Source organism: Scyliorhinus torazame, chromosome 1 (assembly GCF_047496885.1).
Source record: "Scyliorhinus torazame isolate Kashiwa2021f chromosome 1, sScyTor2.1, whole genome shotgun sequence".
In the NCBI taxonomy this organism is placed as follows: Eukaryota; Metazoa; Chordata; class Chondrichthyes; order Carcharhiniformes; family Scyliorhinidae; genus Scyliorhinus; species Scyliorhinus torazame.
In genome coordinates, this window is record NC_092707.1 from 274,339,714 (window position 1) to 274,360,470 (window position 20,757).

At 46.1% G+C, this 20,757-nt stretch overlaps 1 protein-coding gene across 9 annotated transcripts in view; it reads left to right on the forward strand.

Annotated features, from left to right (window-relative positions):
* LOC140421442 (1-phosphatidylinositol 4,5-bisphosphate phosphodiesterase beta-4-like) overlaps window positions 1–11,919 on the forward strand; it is a 677,584-nt gene extending 665,665 nt beyond the window's left edge. For all 9 annotated transcript variants that reach the window (XM_072506170.1, XM_072506171.1, XM_072506164.1 and 6 more), the window contains one exon: window positions 9,212–11,919. In XM_072506170.1, the coding sequence (XP_072362271.1) occupies window positions 9,212–9,300 (89 nt within the window). In that variant the 3' untranslated portion in view covers window positions 9,301–11,919. The remainder of the gene's footprint in view (window positions 1–9,211) is intronic.
* The last annotated feature ends 8,838 nt before the right edge of the window (window positions 11,920–20,757 follow it).

Consider the following 20,757-nt stretch of genomic DNA (forward strand, 5'->3'; position numbering starts at 1 on the left):
TTCAAACTACAGCCTGAACCATGGCAATCCAATCCATTAGGTTCAGAAAACCCCATTCTGGATCAGTATGTAACCACAGTTAGAGATGCATTCAAATTAATGAGATTCTTCTTTAAATGTTTATACGTGCTCCTGGGGGTCCCTGAAATGTCATTCTATGGCCCAAAAGCAAAAAGAGCTTAGTCACTCAAGCTAGAGAAAAATCCCACAGCCACAAAGGGGGATATATAGTGGAACAGGCTGAATAGGCAGTCCACTTCTCTTTCCTGAAATGCGGTGCAATTTATTTTTATCATGTGTAGAGATATAGCAGTTAGTTACATTCTGTAATAGAGCTGAAAAATAAATCTCTTCAAGATATCACTGTGAACCAAACAATGCGTTTAATGAAAATTAAAAATTGGGTGGTTTCCGCAATGGAGAGGTAATCTGCACCACCAGTTTTATACCGGATTGCCAAATTGGAAGATTACCTCAGTATGTTGCAAATAATTCTTTGTTTGATCCAGTTTATGTGTGATTATAGTTGCAATGTAAGGGAAACGTAAGGTGAAGTCGCCATAGTCCCAGATGACCATAGGCTGCTTTCTCCTTTGAGGGGGAGAGCTGACTGGTGGTAATTTAACCTGAGGATCTCAGGTGAGGGGAAAGGTTGAGAAGGCTACATGATCAGTGGATCTGTTGTTTTGGGTGTGAATCTCTCCCTTTTCCATTTTCCTTTATTTATTTTAGAAAATATTTTATTATGGCATTTATAATATTAACACTTTTAAACTAAAAAAAATCCCAACAAAAACAAAAAAAAAACCCATGACATAACACCCCCCCCCCGCCCCCCCAAACACAGACCCCCAACCAACATGTCCATAAAAACGCTCTGTCTCACGGCCCTCCCTTCATTGGTTTTCCTACCCTTATTCGTCACTTCCATGCTCGTGCTCCCCCCCCCCCCCCCAGCTGACAGACTAATTTTCCTTAAAGAAGTCGATGAACGACTACCACCTCCAAGTGAACCCCTGTAACGAACCCCTCAAGGCGAAATTGATTTTTTTTCCAACATGAGAACCCCCCGCCATGTCGCTTAACCATACCCCCGACTTCAGCTCCTTATATATTTCCGAGACCTTCCCCCTCCCCAACTCCTGTTTTTGACATCACCTTGTCCGATAGCCCCCATTTGTGGGAGGCGTGGAAAGCCCGGGACCTGCCTCCGAACAAACTCCCGTACTTGCAGTTACCGGAACCCGTTCGCACCCGGCAACTCAAACTCCTCCTCTAGCTCCTCCAAACTCGGGAAGCCCTTCTCAGTAAAAGGATCTCCAAATCTCTCGATCACTGCCCGCTGCCACCTCCTAAAGCTCCCGTCCAGCCCCCCCGGAGCGAACCGATGGTTGTCACAGATCGGTGCCCACACCGACGCCCCCTCCAACCCCATGTGCTGCCTCCACTATCCCCACACCCTCGGGGCTGTCACTACCACCAAGCCGGCGAGAACAGCAGAGGTGCCATCAACAAAGCCCTCAGGCTCGTGCCCTTACAAGATGCCATCTCCACCCACTCCCACACCGACCCCTCCCTCATTACCCACTTCCTGACCATCGATATATTAGCCGCCCAGTAGTAATTGATAAAAGTTCAGAAGAGCCAGCCCCCCATCCCCACGCCCCCGCCCCAGCAGAACCTTCCTCACCCACGGGGTATTTCTGGCCCAAATAAAACCCGAGATCACCGCATTCATCTTCCTGAAAAACGCCTTAGGGATAAAAATTGGCAGACATTGAAATACAAACGGCAATCTCGGGTGGACTGTCATTTTCACAGTCGGTACCCTCCCCACCAGTGACAGTGGGAGCATGTCCCACCTTCGGAAGTCCCCTTTCATCTGTTCTATTAGTCTACCCAAGTTCAATTTGTGAAGCTGACTCCAGTCCCGTGCCACTTGAATACCCAGGTACCTAAAGCTCTCTCCCACTCTCCCACCACCTTGAACGGCAACTCCCCCAATCTCCTCTCCTGCCCCTTGCCTGGATCATAAAAACCTCGCTTTTGCCTATATTCAATTTATAACCTGAGAATCAACCAAATTCCTCCAGTATCCCCATAATCTCTCCAATCCCCCCCCCCCCCCCCCCCCCCCCCCCCCCCCCTCCAGCGGGTCTGCTATTTTTGGAGCAAATCGGCCGCATAGGGGGAGACCCTATGTTCTACACCCCAACCCCCCGCCATCCCCCGCCAAATGTTCAGCTCTCGCAGCGCCATTGCCAAAGGCTCTATGGTCAGGGCAAACAGTAGTGGGGAGAGTGGACACCCCTGTCTCGTCCCCGATACAAGCTAAAATATTCCAACTGCACCCGATTCGTCCTTACATTTGCCACCGGTGCCTGATAGAGCAACCGGACCCAATCCACAAATCACTGCCCGAACCCAAACCGTTCCAGGACCTCCCACACATATTTCCAATCCACCCAGTCAAAGGCCTTCTCTGCATCCAAGGCCACCACCACTTGCTAACTTTTGGTTGGTTCTTAATTTGGCTCTATTTAATCACATTTGCTCAAGAGTCGCCAGGTATCTTTCGACACCGTCACGAGGTTCGGAACCGAATACTGATCAATGACTCGATACACCGGTTAGTAAGTTCAAAAGCAATGCTCACTTATTTACACACAGTCAAATCTACTCATGCATATAATTCTACATATGAGAGTGAGGTGCCATTCATGTCTGTACTCTCTGAACGGGCGCTAACGCTATGGATCGGCTTTGCCCTATTCTTGTTTAGGGTGCCTGTCGGTTGGTTTCTCTGCTGCTTCTGGGGCGCGTTGCACTCTCGTGCAAAGTGTCCTAGCTGTCCACAATTATAACATTCCTGTGCTTTGGGCTGGGGTTGGCTGTTCCTGCCTTCATTTACCCATGCGGGGTTTTGGTGTGCCTCAACTGGGTTCATTTCTACCTGCTCTTCATCGGGTGTTTTAAATGCGGTTTTGAAATTGGAGAGAATTAAGTTTGCTTTGAGAGGGTCTGCACAGGGGTTTTACAGGCGGTGGCAACCGTTCCTAGAATATCTCGCGGTGCATTAGAAGAAGGTCGATCAGCAGCAGCAGCAACCCTGGGGGCGGGGGGGGGGGGAAACGAGAGACTGTCTGAGGGGATGGACGAGCGGGAGATAGCATGGAGGGTGGGGGGAAACGGTACGCGCGGCCAAGAGCCAGTGTTTAAAGCTATGTAAATATACCATCTTGCCTTGTATATATCTTGCTCAGGGAGAATTTGCATTATTTTGTTACGGGTGGGGGGGGTTATTGTTTGTAAGGGGAAAAAATTGTGTTGTTAAAAAACATTAATAAAAATATTTTTTAAAAAATAAATAAATGCGGTTTTGCCTGCAATTGATTGCTCCCAAGCACGGGATAATCTCTTCAGAACCCATTTTTCATTGTGGGCCTCATCTGAGGGGTCATAATTTGCGCAAGCTTTTCGTCCTGCTTCTGTGGCCTGGGAGACTAGAATTCGGGTCCATTTGGCCATATTATCTGGGGACAAATGGGCACGGGCTAACTCTCCAAAAACTGCGGTAAAGTGAATCCACAAACGTCCAGCAAACGCTGTGGGGTGCTCTGTCTTCTTTTGCCGACACTTATTTAGGCCTTCTACAGGGTCTCCTGTTAAAGCCGATCGCATCAAGGATCGCTGTGTGCATCTCTTGGAGTGTGCCTCCTCCCACATTCTGTGGGTCGGGAAGGGCTGCTACGACTGAAGGGTCGAGGCTTAAAACTGTGAGCTTCACTTGCTCCTTTTCGTCCAGGCCGTACATGGTAGCCTGGTGTCTGACTTCCGCGAAAAATTGGTGGGGGTCGGATGTGGGAAGGGACGGTGTAATTTCTCCACACGCGTCCCGTAATTGGGTCACGGTTAGCAGGGTTGTGTAAAGGAAGTCTGCTTCTCCTTCTCCTGCGGCCCTGCGGTATGTGGTCTCAGGATTCGTGGGAGTGTGTTCTGCCTGTTCGGTTGGAGGTTGGGGCGCTTTCCTTTTCTGGGGTTTTCCTGCGTACATGTCCCATGTACGTATCTATGGGCAGTCTCGTTCAATTCCTGCCAATCGGGGCCATTGTCTTGATCTAATTGGGGTCCGAATGTACTCTGAAATCCATTTTGTACGGACAGCAGAGATTGCAATTCTGCAATTTGCTTCCTGCACTTTGCATGGTCTACGGAGCTCTGCCTTTGTTCCATCATGGAAGTATGGAGTGCTCGTAGGGCTGCTTTTAGATCATTGCACTGCTTCTGCAATTTCTCAACTTGCTGTTCTGTTTCTTGTCTTACCAAGAACGCACGTTGCGTGTCCTGGTAGGCCTTATCGTATGTGTCTGAAAGCTGTTCAAATGCGTGAGACAAGACTGATGTGCCCACTTGGCATCATCCACCTCTCTGTCCCATGCTGCTAACTGCTCTTTCAGATGTCAATTTTCTTTCTCTACCTCACTCACGCCTACCTCACTGGTTCTGTCTCTCTCCTCTATCTCTCTACGGAGCGTCCTAACGATCTCCTCTGTGCCTCGCAATTGTGCCAAACAGGACACGATTGCCATCGGCCTGCGAGCTTTTCACAAGCTCTTCTTGTGGATCTCTGACAGGTTCTACCACCAAGTATGTCCTATACTCCTGGGTCCTGTTTCCTCATTAATCACATAATTCACTCCAAAGGGGCCATCCTTTCCCTTTGAGATATTTCCTGATCTCTTCTTCCCAAACGGGACACTGTCCTACTCTACTGGTTGCTGCGACCTCGAATTCCTGGGGGGTCATAAGACGTTCCATTGCCTTCATTGCCATTCTCTCTACTGGGATCTCTACCGAATTTGGAACAGGGGGTGATAAAGCGGTGATGTAAACACGGGTACGGCTTACGCTAATTTCCGGCCTACAAAACTCCCGACAGTTTTTCGCAACAAAATCTCTCCGGTTTACCTTATATCCCTGTTAGTACGCATGCATTAACACACTTCCGAATCTCAGAGGCTTGATCAGTACTGTTTTGATGCTTGTGGTTTTTCTTTCTGTTCCCAATTGGATTCTCAATTCAAATTTTGGGTTCTCTCGGAGTGGTTAGGCCACTTCTAAATCGAGTCCCGTCAGATGTTGCCAGTAAATGTTGCTAACTTTTGGTTGGTTCTTAATTTGGCTCTATTGAATCACGTTTGCTCAAGAGTCGCCAGGTATCTTTCGACACCGCCACAAGGTTCAGAACCGAATACTGATCAATGACTCGATACACCAGTTAGTAAGTTCAAAAGCAATGCTCATTTATTTACACACAGTCAAATCTACTCATGCATAAACTCTACAAACTAAACTACCACTATTACTAAAGCCTATACTTAGCTTTGAGCGCCCACTCAGTCAGAGGAACAATGGCCGTTGCTCGGTTCTGAGGCTGCTGGGTTGAGCTGTTTACAGGGTAGCAACTAGGAGCGTCTATCTCGTAGCGCGCGTTGACTTGGAACTTACTTGGTCTGCTGCAGCTGCTAGGCTGGTCTCTCTCTTCAGTGAGAGCCAAAGCCAAAGGAGAGCGTTCTCCCTTGGGGGACACCTTTTGTACCCAAAAGGGCATTGCGCTCTTTTGGGCGGGCCTTGAACTTGGCCTCAACTAATTGGGTCTTTCCCAATCATCGGTATCGATTTTCCTCCAATAGAGGGGTGGTTCCCTGATCGCTGGGCGTGTCCTGGTGACTGTCAGTCAGCTTTGTCTTAGCTTCTTCTGGCGCCAGCGGGAGTCTGTGCATCTAAACATTGTGCATCTAAATGTTTCCCTTTTGTCCCCAGAGATGGCTCATTAGTATGTTAATCGTTTAGTTGTTTCTGTCCTCTCTGAGCTTTTAAGGTTCTAATCAACAGACCGAGCTTGCACCTGCTTGTTTCTTAGCATTGTCCAATTTTCCCTGTAGCCTTTGCAAGTGTCCATTTTGTAATCGGGACGTGGCCATCCCAGATGGCTACACCACCTCGACCTCGTGCCCCTCCGTAAGCATCACTATTACATTTAAGAGCCGCCTAATATTGGTTGCCAGGTGTTCGCCCCTTACCAAACTCTGTCTGATCCTCCCCTTTTACCCCTGGGACACAGTCCTTGATCCGGGTGGACAGGATCTTTGCCAACAGTTTAACATCCACATTTAATAAGGAGATTAGTCTATATGACCCACAGTTTTCCGGACCGTTGTCCCATTTCAAGATGAGAGAGAGCGATGCCTGCGATAACGTCAGTGGGGGGGGGGGGAGCACTCCCAAATCCTTTGACTCAGTAAATGCCTTTACCAAAGGCAGCCCCAGCATCCCGGAAAACTTTTTATAAAATTCTACCGGGTATCCGTCTGGTCCCGGGGCTTTACCCGATTGCATCGCCTCCTGCCCCTCTATTACCTCCCCAAACCCGTCCATTAATTCCTCATCCACCTTCGGGAACTCCAGCCCCCCCCAGAAATCACCTCACCCCCTCCTCCCTAGCTGGGGGTTCCGATTTATACAGCTTACTATAAAAATCTCGAAACACACCAGCCACCCACACCGGGTCCAAAACTACCTTCCCACTGCGTCCCTCACATTCCAAATCTCTCTTGCCGCCTCCTTCTTCCTCAACTGATGCGCCAGCATCCTGCTGGCTTTCTCCCCGTATTCCTAGACTGTTCCCTTACCCTCCTCAGCTGCCCCACCACCATACCTGTGGAAAGGAGCCCAAATTCCAGCTGCAGTCTCTGGCGTTCTTTCAAAAGCCCATCCTTCGTGGTCTACGCATACCTCCTGTCCACCTGTAAGATTTCTCCCACCAACCTTTCTAACTCCACCCACTCCGCCTTCTCTTTGTGCGCCCAAATAGAAATAAATTCCCCTCTAATAATTGCCTTCAGCGGCTCCCAGACCACCCCTGCCGACACCTCACTCGTATCATTGATCTTTATATATCCTCAGATGGCCTCCCTCACATGCTCACACACTTCCTCCTCCGCTAATAGCCCCACATCCAACCTCCATTGCGGGCGCTGGACCTTTCTTTACTCACAGCGTGGTCTGACACCACTAATGCTGAATATTCAGCATCTCCCACCTCTGCCAGCAGTGTTTTGTCTATCACAAAAAAGTCTATCCAGGAATACACCTTATGTACATGTGAGTAGAACAAAAATTCCTTCCCCCTAGGCCTCCCGAATTGCCACGGATCGACCCCCCCCATGTGCTCCATAAGCCCCCGGAGCTCCTTCGACTTAGCTGATACCTTCCTCGACCTAGAACCTGACCGGTCCAACCTCGGATTAAGAACCGTGTTGAAATCTCTCCCCATAATCAGTCGATAAGAATCTAGGTCCGGAATCTTCCCCAGCATTGTCTCATAAATTCCACGTCATCCCAGTTCGGGGATATATATTCACAATCACCACCGACATTCCCTCCAGTTTCCCACTAACCATAACATTGGCTTCACCTATGTGGAACGCCTGCCCCTGGGCTGCCAGTCTTGTCTCAACGCGGTCAACCACTGCCTTGATCGACTCCACCGCCCGGGCCAGGTCCTCCAATCTTTCCTTCCGTTGCTGGGTGAACATCTCGTTCAAGAAGCTCACCAGCTGCTCCGTTCACCACTGAGCTGGCAGGGCCGACCCTGCACCTCCGCCATCTCCGCGTGCGTTACCAGTACCACACCCGCTCCAACCAACTGATTTCCTCTTTTTCGGGCACTTCTGGTCCGCTGAGTTTTCCCAGCATTTCCTGTTTTTAATTCCGATTTCCAGCATCCTGCAGCAGTTTGCTTTTATACTAAGTGAGTAAGACATTTGGAACGCAGGTGCAATTGAATATCCTGGGCTTCATGGATTGAATTACCAGAGCTCACCAGATACAGGAGGTCAGAAATCTGTCATTTGTTCGCCTTGGGAGGGTCTGCGCAGGGGTTCTACAGGCGGTGGCAACCGTTCCTAGACTATCTCGCGGAGCGTTAGAGGAAGGTCGGTCAGCAGCAGCAGCAACCTTGGGGGGGGGGGGAGGGGACGTCCTGGGAGGGGGAGTGGGGACTGCCTGGGAGGGTGGATGAGCAAGAGATAACATGAAGGGTTGGGGAAACTGGCACGTACGGGTGAGAGCCAGTGTACAAAGCTGTGTAAATATATCATTTTGCCATGTATATATCTTGCTCTGCGCGATTTCTCATTTTATTTTGTTACGGGGGGGGGGGGGGGGTTATTGTTTGTAAGGGAGAAAAATTGTGTTAAAAAACTTTAATAAATATATTTTTTTTAAAAAGAAGAAATCTGTCATTTGGACAGACTTGCAAAGGTCTCCACTGATTTTAGGATCTCTCGCATGTTAAAAGGAAAGGTATATCCAGAGCAGGTTCATGAGGAATAGGCCCCCCAAAAAAGAGCTCTTTGTTACTGTGTGCTGGGAAAGCAGCTGTCTGTGGGTATCATGAACCATGTTTTATTATTTTTGTAAATGCTGTCCTTAAACCACTGCAAATTATATATAATGAAAAATGTGGACAATAAGATTATTAAATGTCACATGCCATTTAGTGACTCCAATTTTTTACTTAAAGTTTGATTTATACTGTAATGACCTTTACAACAGTTTCAAGTATGAAGTTGGCACTCCAATCAAAGCCAGTCGAAGGTTGGGTGGCTTGGCCATGCCACATTGCCCGTTAGTGTCCAAAGGTTGGGTGGGGTTGCGGGGATAGGATGGATAATTGGGCCTAGGGAGGGCGGGTGATATTTCAAAGGGTCAGTGCAGACTCGATGGGCCGAATGGCGACCTCCTGCACCGGAAGGATTCTATGATTCTGTTCTCATATACACTGAATATCCGCAAATTTCATTATCGTTGATTATGAAACATAATTGGCTGGGGGGGAGACTTATTTTTAAAGTTTCAATGCATTAATCAAACTTACCTTTGGAGCTAACGATACAACAAACCTCATTTGTTGGTTCAAATGCACCATCGAAAAACATTAGCACCCAACTGACTGAAAATAATATTATAAATCCTAATTTTGGAAAAGGGGAGAAAACAATATCCTTGGGGTGGACAGAGATCACATTATGGTCATGTTACCATGTCCAGTTTGACGGGTTTATCACTATCGAACGAACTATGTATGTTCATTATTTGCCTACCATCTTAAAACTGTGAAGTAGAGTAATGCTGTTTTCTTCCCCAGGCAAAAGAGATGTGGCAGATGGTGAAGCTGGAGGCAGAGATGGCTCGCAGACCAGCAACAGTGGTCTGACGTCCCCTGAAACAGACTGAGGCCAGTATCAGTAGGCATACGACGAATAGTAACGTCCAAAATACCAATACTAGCAACTTTGCCATCTCCTCTTACCTCACAAGTCTTTTGTAGCCGGCAACTTTCAATATCAAAGAATCTCCATACACCGAAATGAATGGCTTTGATGTCATGAGCACTTTAAAGATTGCCGATTCTACTTGATATGTGTCCAAATAATTTTATTTGAATTACCGTCTCTTGTAAAGGAAGGCAGCAAAGGCGGTTCTTTGACTTCATTTTGTTTAATTAACATCCACAGGATGGAAATGGCTACTGCAGCAAATTGGAAAGGGAGTAACAAAAACCATAAATGATATATATAGTAAGAACAGCATTAAACCAGTTAGGACATTTCAAACCATATTCTGTAATTTACCAAGAAATCTTCACATCCTGCGTACCCATTATTTAAGTCTGCATACATTGCCAATAAATATTCAAAATCCTAGGTCATTGCAGATCTGCCTACCAGAGAGACCCTGTTGTGCTCAGAACTACTGATATGAGATTGCAAAATACAATCTTACTCACAATGTGGAGCTTTCAGGGACTAATTACAGACACACATATTGGATCCTGCTTGTCAAAAATGGAAAACCTAACCCAAACGTTATGATCCTTCTGACATGATGCATACTGTTGACCAGAATCGATCATGATAAAGGTGAACATCAGGTAAATAGTGGCTTTACTCACTAGAGTTATTTCAAATCAGAAAATTAATACATCCATTAATTCAAATGTTCCTCTCTTTGCATGGTCTTGCACAAGTAACTGGCTTGTAGTTTACAATGGATTACTGCATGTTTATACTCTTCTGGAGATGTTGTTGTGCTGCCCATCAATATTAGAGTGCCTGAAATATTGGTAGTTTTGTCAGCAAAAGTATGAAGCAAACATGTATATTGGTAGCTTTCCCAACATCAAAACCAATGAATCAACCTGAAATCAATTTGATATTTCCAGCTCCTGGAACTGCCCAGGATTCATTCATAGATCTTTATCAGGAATTGTTGTGAAGGGGAAATCCTTGTTAAAAATGTTGATACACATGTCATTTTTTTTTCAATATATAAAACATGTACACTGCCATTACATTTCTTTGCAATATAAAATAATGTGAATGGGATACGGCAAAATGGATCCACACTGAAGTTAATGTATCTTATTGTCAAAACAAGGAAATAATTAAGATTAGAAATGTTGAATCAGGGAGTTTATTTACTATTCGAAGCACATAATGTGAACAAAAATATTATATCTTTTACTACACTGGTGCAGGAATGTAGAACATCTTTTTCTAATCAAATACACATAACAAAGTATTCAACAAAGTTTGCTGAGGCTTGGAGCAACTGTAGCAAAGAGTCTTGTAGTGCAGCCAGTTTGTGTAAAACTACACGTCACTCCAGACCAGACATTCACCGAATCGATTTACTTCAGGCATATGGCGCTTAATGGAATAAAATTTGAAGATGTTGGGCATTCAAAATATTGTCCAAGTCGACGTGAAGTCCTAAGCAAATCCAGATCTTATACAGCAATGTGTCTTCAGCTGCGAACTAAAAGAACATCTTTAGTGACGCTGCAGAAAGCAAACTAAAAGTTCTAGGCAGTTCAAGATCACTAGTAGTGCACCATTTTATTTCATTGTACAATGCCTTGGGGAGGTGTCAAATATATGTGGAAAAAACATTTAAAATCTTCTTGCCAAATGATAGCATGGGTCAACGTGACCCAAACAAATGTCCCAGTAACATCCATAACATTACACAAGAGAAGGTAAATGAACACATGTTTAGAGCAGAAATGTTGAAATATATCACCATGAAATACCATATGTAAATATGTATTTAATACTATAACATCATTTAAGACCAAAATGTGTTTCAAGGCATATCAATTATCTTAAGGGCTGTGTGGTCATGTAATACATGCGGACTTGCTAAGAATATATTATTTGTTTCCAAGATTGCAATTTCATGTTATCAGCCATTTTGAGGGATTCTTCTCCAGCAAGCCATTTTTACCCTCTTAAAACAAATAGCTTTTACGACATATCAATTATGGTATTGTATATGTAAGGTGGTATTACTAAAATGTATTGTGTACTACTGTAACAGTCCTCTTAATGTGTCATTGGTATACCTAACTGACGCAGGTGGGTTACTAGAATTGCTGCTTTCACAAGAAGATGGAGTACAATGTCAAAAGAAAATTGACATCTAAATTTTGCACCTCGGGTATATATTAAAAATAAAACATTCAGTTCCATTTGCTGGTAGATACTGTCTTTAAATGGCTGTTCTGTTTTATATTGGGTAACTGTCCTACTGCTTATATACTTAGCTCTGTAGGTTTGCTAAAAAAAAGCAGGTTGTTTTACAGGTATCACTGACATGTATTGGTTTTGTTTAAATATATATAAATATATATATATAGAAAGAGAGATTTGGTGAAGGTGTTTTATATTTATATTATCTGTCAAATTACAAGGTAGAACATCATGAACTCTTAATTAATGTTCTCTTGATCCTTTAATACAATTTTATAGTTTCTGTACCCCATTATAAATAAACGACAAATGTGAGAAGCGACTATTGGCTGGAGTGGTTATTGAAAATACACATGTTTCGTACAATTGCTATGGCAATGTTTACAAAAGAAAAATTTCAGCCAAAATGTCATAGTTCAAAATCAATAATAGCTGTATTTTGTATCCGAGCAACGTAATCACTGCAAGAAATCCTCTAATTTCCTTGGGGTTATTTTGTTAAGCCGTCCAGTGTCAGCTGGAGCAATGGTGAACCAGAGTATTGTTGAAAGAAGAGATCATGTTATCAACGATTTTCATCTTTGATTCATCAAGCTGGACAAACCGTAATGGGAGCAACAGTTTACACATAATGAGGAGAAAGTGCTGATTGGTTGGCACGTGGACTCTGATTGAGGCATTACCATGGGGAGTATAGCAGAGAACACTGCGCTGTTAACTGCTACGTTTTTTATCAAATTGCAAACTGACAGGTCGACGCTGATTAGTCAAGGCATCGCCATGAGGAATGAACCAGGGAATGGTTGCCTCCCATGTTTTTGTTTAGTTGGGAAAGACTCAATGCGTGGACATGCTCCTTCTGTCTGGAGAGATGAGGGCCCATTGTGTTAATATATGTCGTTTCTAGCACACAGAAGTAAAGCATCGCTGTGAGTCTGACTGATCACCTTAAATTGGTTTTCAGTGTTGTTCTTCGCCTAACCAGGATTGTTTAGCAATTGTGGTCCAATCACGGAATCACATCTAATGGGTGGAATTTTGAGCCCATATTAGCTGTCAATGAGAATGGCGACACGGTGAAGAGAAAGTGGGAAGAAGGGCTGGGTGGGGAGTTAGAGGCTGAATTATGGGAGGAGGCCCTGAGGCGAGTTGATGCATCCTCGTCGTGTGCCAGGCTCAGCCTGATACAATTCACGATGGTCCACAGGGCGCACAGATGAGTAGGTTCTTTGAGGAGGTGGAGGATAGGTGAGAGAGATGTACGGGGGATTCTGCGAAACATGTCCATATGTTTTGGGCATGTCCGAGGCTGAGTGGTTTCTGCCAGGGGTTTGCTGACGTCATGACAAAAGTATTAAACTTGAGGGTGGTTTCAAGTTCAGAGGTGGCGATCCTTGGCGTGCCAGAAGACCCGGGAGCCAGGGGGTAAGAGAGGCTGATGTCCTGGCCTTTGCCTCCCTGGGTGGCCCGGAGACGGATCCTACTAGAATGGAGAAACTCGGAGCCCTCGAAGTCGGGGGGTATGGGTTAGCGACGTGGCGGAGTTTCTAAGACTCGAGAAAATGAAATTTGCCTTGGGATCGCTGCAGGGGTTTGATGGGTGGCAGCCGTTCATCGACTTCTTCAAGATTTGTTACTGGGGTGTGTGTTGATTATATTTTGTTATTGTTGATATCTGATGGTTAAAACTTAAAATTATAAATGCCTCAATGAAATATTTTCTAAAAAAGAATGGCGACACGGGCAGAAAATTCAACAAGAATCAGAACACGCAATTTTTGCCAGTAAGATTGCATTTTCTGATTTTCCAGGCCCCTCGCTGGTGGCAAATCGAGAATCCTGACACGGAAGGCCGGGAACCTCATGTTAAATACATAATATCATTGGTGAGCCCTTCTGCTGGGACCTCCGCCCTCACTATTGCCGGCGGAGCAACATTCTAGCATGATTTACAACACATGTATAAAAACGACCTGTCCTCCAAAGGGAATATCAGAGGTGAGCACTCCGGTCACCATCACTTTCCAGGGTGCCAGTCACAGAGGGGACATTGGAGAGAATGCGGGGGAACCAGCTAAGTTCAACTCGGGGCCGGAGGGGTTCAGTATTGGCATCTCAAAGAGTGGGGTCACTCGCAGGCCTTAGCGTTCCTTCAGTGCTGTGAGCCTCTAGGTGTAAAGGGCTGATTTGCAGACAGCACATCCTGTGTTCTCTTTGCTAGGCTTTTGGGGATATAACGACTGAGGGATTGCCGTTCCGGAGTGGCAGCTGGAAAATGAGTGGGAGCAGGGGAATCCATAGGGTCCGCATTGAGGAGGACTCTGAGGTTCTTGGGTGGGTTAGCAGGATGAATGGGCAGTGGGACTCTGACAAGGAGTCTAGTCCAGCCTCTTGAGGCCTGAAGACCCTAGAGGTTGAGGGTGGGGGGGGAGGGGGACGGTTGACGGTGGTTACTGGGATGGGGTCACGACTAGTGTGGATGGTCATGAGGCCTGTTGCCTGTACTGTTTTAAAGTTCTGGTAGGGGTGTGTTAATCTGATTTCTGTGGCTTGGGGGTATGGTGCGGATATAGCTGTGGGCCACAAGGGATGGGAGAGTGGGGTGTCACAATCCCTCCTGGTATTCCCGGCTCTGACTTTGCACCTCAAGCAGCTGAGGGACAAACATGTCCAGAGGCACGGCACCTGGCTGGGGGACAACTGTGTGCTGGAATCCAACAGACCTCTGGCTGTCCAATTCCGAGGATGTTCCTGACTCCAACAGATGTGATTCCTAAGCTGTGTTGTGCTTATCAGATAATGACCCAGAAGCTTCTCCGTTATGTTTGCCCACCAATGTGTGTGCCTCTGCAATAGTGGATCATGCGACTGAAGACTGTGACACCTCTGTCGTGTCCTCCTCCAAGATGATCTTCGAGGTGGTGTCAAGGGTGCGCAGTGGGACACTCCTGGTGGACTGCTCAGGCTCTTTTGATGTTCCTGCAAGGTGAGGAACATGGTTTTGTATGTGGCCTGGTCAAGGGTTTGGACTACACAGAACTCACTTCAGATTTGTCATCTGGGTGAAGGTTCAGTGGCTCCTCACTTTTCTGTCACAGGCCCACCTCGCTCTCGGCTCCTGTTCCTATCCTTTGAGCTCCATGGCTCCCTCCTCATACAGAGTCAGGATCCTCAGTTTGGGAATTCATGGCCCATCTTCTCTTGCTCGCGATGGTTGTGGGAAAGCTTCTCCTGCAGGAACACAAATGGGGATAATTTAAGCTGGATGCCTGGCGGGTCAAATATGTGAACACTGCGCTTAAGTAGGGAGGGATTCTAATGAGGAGTGTCTGTGAGGGGGGGGGGGGGGGGCGGGGGGGGGGGTTTGAGAATACAGGTGGGAGTTTGCTGCAAGGCGGCTTGTGGGATCCAGGTGACATTCCGGGATCCAGGTGACATAGAAAATAGAAGCAGGAGAAGGCTAATCGGCCCTTCGAGCCTGCTCCACCATTCATTATGATCATGGCTGATCATCCAACTCAATATCCTAATCCCGCCTTCCCCACATATCCTTTGATCCCCTTCGCCCCAAGTGCTACATCTAAGGATGGAGTGCAGAGAGGAGACCGGGAGCATTTACCCTGACTGATCAGAGCAGGTCATTCATTTTTTTCCTACATTGAACCCCCATCCTCTTGGTCAGACCGCTGGCATTGACCAGTGCTCGAACCGTCTCCCAGGTGGGATTTACGACCTTGCTGAAGAGTCTACTACCCATGGGTAAATTGTGTTACGCCACTCCTCCACTACATCCAACAATCAAGCGAGGGCTCCCTCCGAAAATCTAGGAACTGATCTTCGAGCTGCCATCCTCCAGGCTTGAAGGAGATCGAGTGCTGTGGAGCCGTTTAAATGCAGCGTCCTCTTGATTGAAGACCCCCGGTGTGGGCAAATTAGATACTTCACGCCCAGGTGCAGCGTTTCTCATGCGATGGGGAAAAAAACTCAAATGCTTAAAGATTGCGATCCAGATCATGTCATTGGGGCCAGTGGGATTTCCACCAATCTTCATGCCAGAAATTACACGTTGTCAATTTTTGGCAAACTTCCATCCACTGTTTTAGGTTTTGAAAGCACACGCTGGTTGGGTATGGCCGCAACAGGCAAACTACTGGTGGTCTTTTCCAACTAAACAAATGTTTGGGGGACAGCCATTTCCTATTTCATTCCCCATGACAATGCCTTGACTAATCGGAATCATCCTGCCTGGTTTGAATTTGAAACAAAATGTTTGGCAGTTCACTGTTCTCTGCTGCATTCTCCAAGACAACATGTCAACTAATCAGAGACCACTTGCTAACAAATCAACACTCTTTTCGTGCAGTATAAATTGTTGTTTCCTTTACTGTTGGGTTATCTTGCGCAACTGTCCAGATGAGTGCAGGATGAAAATCTTTGACAGCATTTCTCTTTTTTTTCTGCCACACTCCAATTCTGTACTATAAATAACTATAAACAGTGAACTGGTCAAAGGTGCTGCACCCACATTTCATTCATACTTCTTAAGTGGTTAAAAAGCCAACTTCACTGATCTAAGTGCCAAAATGTTTGGAACTCTAGTAGGTAAGTTCTCAACTTCTGCCTGCACAAAATGCAGAAAATGCACTAGGATCAGCTTGTAAACTCCAATTTTGGAAGTGTATCTTTGAATCAATGCTAGGCTAAATATTTAAGATGCTTTTATCATTTGCAGGCGCTGGCAAAAGCTGAGATTGTGCACCCTTTTAAATTTTGGTAGAAAATGTAGTTGAAACTGCAACACAAGAACAACTTGATAATGTTGGAAAGCACAGAAAGGAAATTGCCATCAAATACTATCAGAGCAGAGATCAATAGAGCTGGAGGAATGGAAAAGTGTCAAGTTATCAGTATGCATATCGAAGCTGACCTACCTGTCTTAGACTTGCAGTAAAACCTTTATTCTTTCCCATTCTAGTTCTTCACCTGGTTTCGCCCCTATCATTACTCCCCAGAAAAACGGCAACTAGTATTTATATAACAGCTTAGCGTTAAAAAGCAAATCTTGATACTGAGCCACATAAAGAGATATTAGGGCAGATAGCCAAGAGCTTGGTGAAATATGTAGGTTTTAAGGAGCATCTTAAAGGAAGAAACAGGAATAGAGAGAAGGTAACACGTTGGAAGGGAATTCAAGTGTGGCATGGTGGTGCAGTGGTTAGCACTGCTCCGGCACAGCACCAGGAACCGGGGTTCAATTGCGACCTTGAGTGACTGTGTAGAGTTTGCACTTTCTCCCCGTGTCTGCATGGGTTTCCTCCAGATGCCCTGGTTTCCTCCCACAGTCCAAACATGTGTAGGTTAGGTGAATTGGCCATGCTAAATTGCCCCATAGGATCCAAAGATGTGCAGGTTAGGGGGATTGGCTGTGATCAATGCGTGGGGTTACAGGGATAGGGCGGGGGAGTGGGCCTGGGTAGGGTGATCCTTTGGAGGATCAGTGCAGACTCAATGAGCCAAGTGGCCTCCTTCTGCACTGTAGGGATTCTATGATGGAGCTTTGGACCCGGGGAAAGAACAGCCGCCAGTGGTGAGACTATTAAAATCAGGGTTTGGGAGCTGGAAGACGTTACAGAGTTGGGGAGAGGCGAATTTGAAAACAAGGATAAGAATCATTAAAACAAGACATTGCTTGGGTGACAATAACAGAGGGTCAAATAGGGGAGCAGAGCAAGGAATGCATTGGAATAGCCAAGTCTAGAGGTAACAAAAGCAGGAATGACGGATGTCAACACAGCCAGACTGGGAAACAATGTCGCAAATGAACATCGAGTGATGGATGAACGGGATTTGGTGTTGGTCCAGATCCTAATGTGTTTTGCATGAGTCTGAGAATTTGATGGAGGGTGGTAGATGAATGTTGAGTAGAACACCGAGAGAGATTCTACACCTTGTTGTCTTTTTTTACCTACTGTAAATATGGCAGTCGGTGAGGTTGTCCTCCTTCCTTTGGATATCAATATTCTAATGCTCAGAGTCGCCAGGTATCAAATGATACCACCACAAAGTTCAACCGGCTATCAATCAAAGAGCCAAACACCAGTTAGTTAGTTCAAGGTCAAGGGTACTTTATTTACACACACAATTAATCATGCAACATAAACACTACACCTATCGGCTATGACAACCGTACTTAACTTCAGGCACCTGGTTTAGGTCAGAAGAACAGTGGCCGTTGTTCGATTCTGGATCTATTGGGTCTGGAGAAGTAACTGCTGCTCAGCTAGGCTCATCCGTCTGGTAGCGGGCGTTGAACTTGAACTTGCTTCTGGTGGTTCTGCAATTGGAGATGGACGTTGCCGGAGCGCCAGGTCCAAGAGAGGCCGAACACACGGTGGACTCTCTTCTTATGCTTGGGGGTTTTTGCACTCTTTTGGGTGGTCCTTCAGTTTGGACCCCACTAATTGGGTGATCCCTGATCACTATGTTCGATTCGAACCAATAAAGGGGTGGGTACCTTGATGGCTGGGCGTGTACTAAGAGGTCATTGACCCTGTTGTTGACTTTTCCCGAGTACAAGGAGTGGCGCCGAAATGTCTGGGACTGTACCGGTCGCTCAAGTATCAGTCCTTTGTCTGGCGGAGATGGGCCATCAAATGCTAATCAGTTGGGGGTTTCGATACCATCTGAATTCCTCACTCGCAAATATACATTCAGGCTCTGAGCCTGCCTGAATCTCGCATTGTCCATTTTTCCCACTATGCTTTGCGACTTTCTCTGTTCCTGGTTGTAAGTGGCCATCCCAGATGGCTACACTCCGTCCTCTTGATCCTCAAAGCGAAGAGTGAAGGATCACACTACTGAATCTTCTCCTGTTCGCTGACATTCCGGGTGCCCTCAATCAAGGACAGGTTCTACCTTACTCTGTCCTATAGGTCAAAATATTTACCTAAGTTTCCCTAATACAACACATATCTCTAAAAGAAAACCCTATTTAACATTCAAACATACATTTCAGTCTCTTTACACAAAAAGGGGAACCTCTAACTGTCTCTAACTAGACCACACTCATGCTGCTATCTAATAACCAAAGAATTTATCTTACAATACAAAAATTATATAACCAATTGCAGCAGCACATTCCTACTAATCATGAATGTCCATGTACAAAGAAAGTAACTTTATTAAAAAAACAACAACCTCGGAATTTATTAGGAAGGAAGAGTTCAGAAAGAGTGTGGAGTTTGCTGGAGTCCGAGGAAAGGGGCTCTAAGTGTGTATACTGGAGGGCGGGAGGCTCTCCTCCTCCATTTCCGAAGTCTGATAATCTGGATGACACTGCAAAGTATATTTATCACCAATAGGGCTTCTACTGTGTACGAAAGGGAGTACCATTTTATGATATTCTCACACCATGTGGGGGTATCAGTGGCTGTGTCTATGTGTGGTGAAGTCTCCGGGCTAGGGGTGTCGTGTTGGGTAGTAATGTTTCGGGCCTGTGCGGTGAGGGATGTAGGGGTGGGTAACGAGCGCAACTGTGTTGATCCAACGATGATCATGATGCAGATCATCAGGTTTGTCTTCATCTCGTCTGTATTTTTCTCTGTCTTCAGGTATCTCCGTATCTTCCTGGGGGTACAAGCATAATATCTTATTATCTTGTTGCTTAATATCTCGTTTGTCTGTCTGTTTCTCCTTATCATCAATTTCCCATTTAGAATCGTCACCATATGTGACTCCCTCATTTTTCTTTTAAACAACCATTTGGGAGACGAGACATCCGGAAAAGAAAATTCTGTCACAGTGCGAACATGCTCGGAGCCTATGTTTGACGGGCTGAGTGGGCGGACAATTTCTCCGTCCTCTGCAGACTCGTTCCAACCAAGTGATTTGAACATGTAACTAGCAGGTGGGGGGATAGCAACCAAAGGGTCCCCGGGAAAGGGACAAAAGTTGTGGCAAAAGTGCATTCTTTAAACCACAGTTGTAAAAAGAACAGCAAAAGAGTTTCGAAAATAATTCTCCGAATGGGGTGCGTATGATCCACGGCAGGGCAAGAATGGGTGGAATCCCCGGGTAGGGCGGTGATCAGTGCCGTTGCTCCACAACCCGAGCTTGGCTGACCAAATGTATAGGGGGTCCTCAGGCAGGGCGGGGATCAATGCCGTTACTCCACTGCCTGAGTGTCCTTCCAAGAGCGATAAGAATTTGAGGATATATGGACTGCAGCAAACTTGTACCTTTAACTGCCATGTGGCGTCAGAAGAGTAGTCATTATTGTAACAAGAAATTTTTCGTGAGGCCGACACACAAAATCGTACAAGAGAGAGAACATACAACATTAGAAAAAACAAGCTAAAGAAGAAAGCGGGCAGGTTCCATCAGAGAATAGGACACCGTAAATCTCAATCGGTTCCTTTCTCTCTTCACCTGGACACCTCAAGGTTCCATTCCACAAAGGGTCTCAAAGCGGTTAGCATGGTGGGAGTCAGACTCGGAGTCATCACCATCTCCCAGGTGCCAAACTCGTACCTGGAGTTTCCATGCCAATGCGGCGTGTGCCGATGTGGGGTCCATCTCTTCATTCCATGTCAGATGACAGGAATTGTCACGGTGCCAATGTTTTGAATTCGGTAGGGGCAAGGGGGGTGTCGCTATCGTCAGGTGGTGGGTCAGGTTCCGGTAACGGAAAATAAATTGTCTCTAAGGGGCTGAACATATCGTGGTCAGTGTCACTGGGGTCGTAGTGACTGGGGCCTGGTCTGTGTTTCCATTGTTCGGGTCTATTAAGGGCGTCAGTTGTGCTGTCGCTAGCAGCTGAATCAAGCGTGAGGGTGAAATGTGACTCGGGGGGGGGGGCGGGGTCAAGGTCATGTCTGTGGACATGCTGCCGCTGCTGGGGGAGGGCCAGCAATTCTCAATGTAATGAGTTGGGTTGTCAGTGGGCAGGTCTCCATTATCTGCCATCGCCAATGAGAGGTGGTGCGAGTGACCGCACTGCGTTCCATAAACCTTAAGCTGGTTTACATGGAATCTTCCTGATTTTCCATTAGGATATTTGATTTTATAAACTGAGGGGCTTACTTTGTCAGAGATTGAATAGGGTCCTGCAAATTTAGGGGAGAGGAATGAACTAGGATTGTACAGGGAGATCATGACTTGC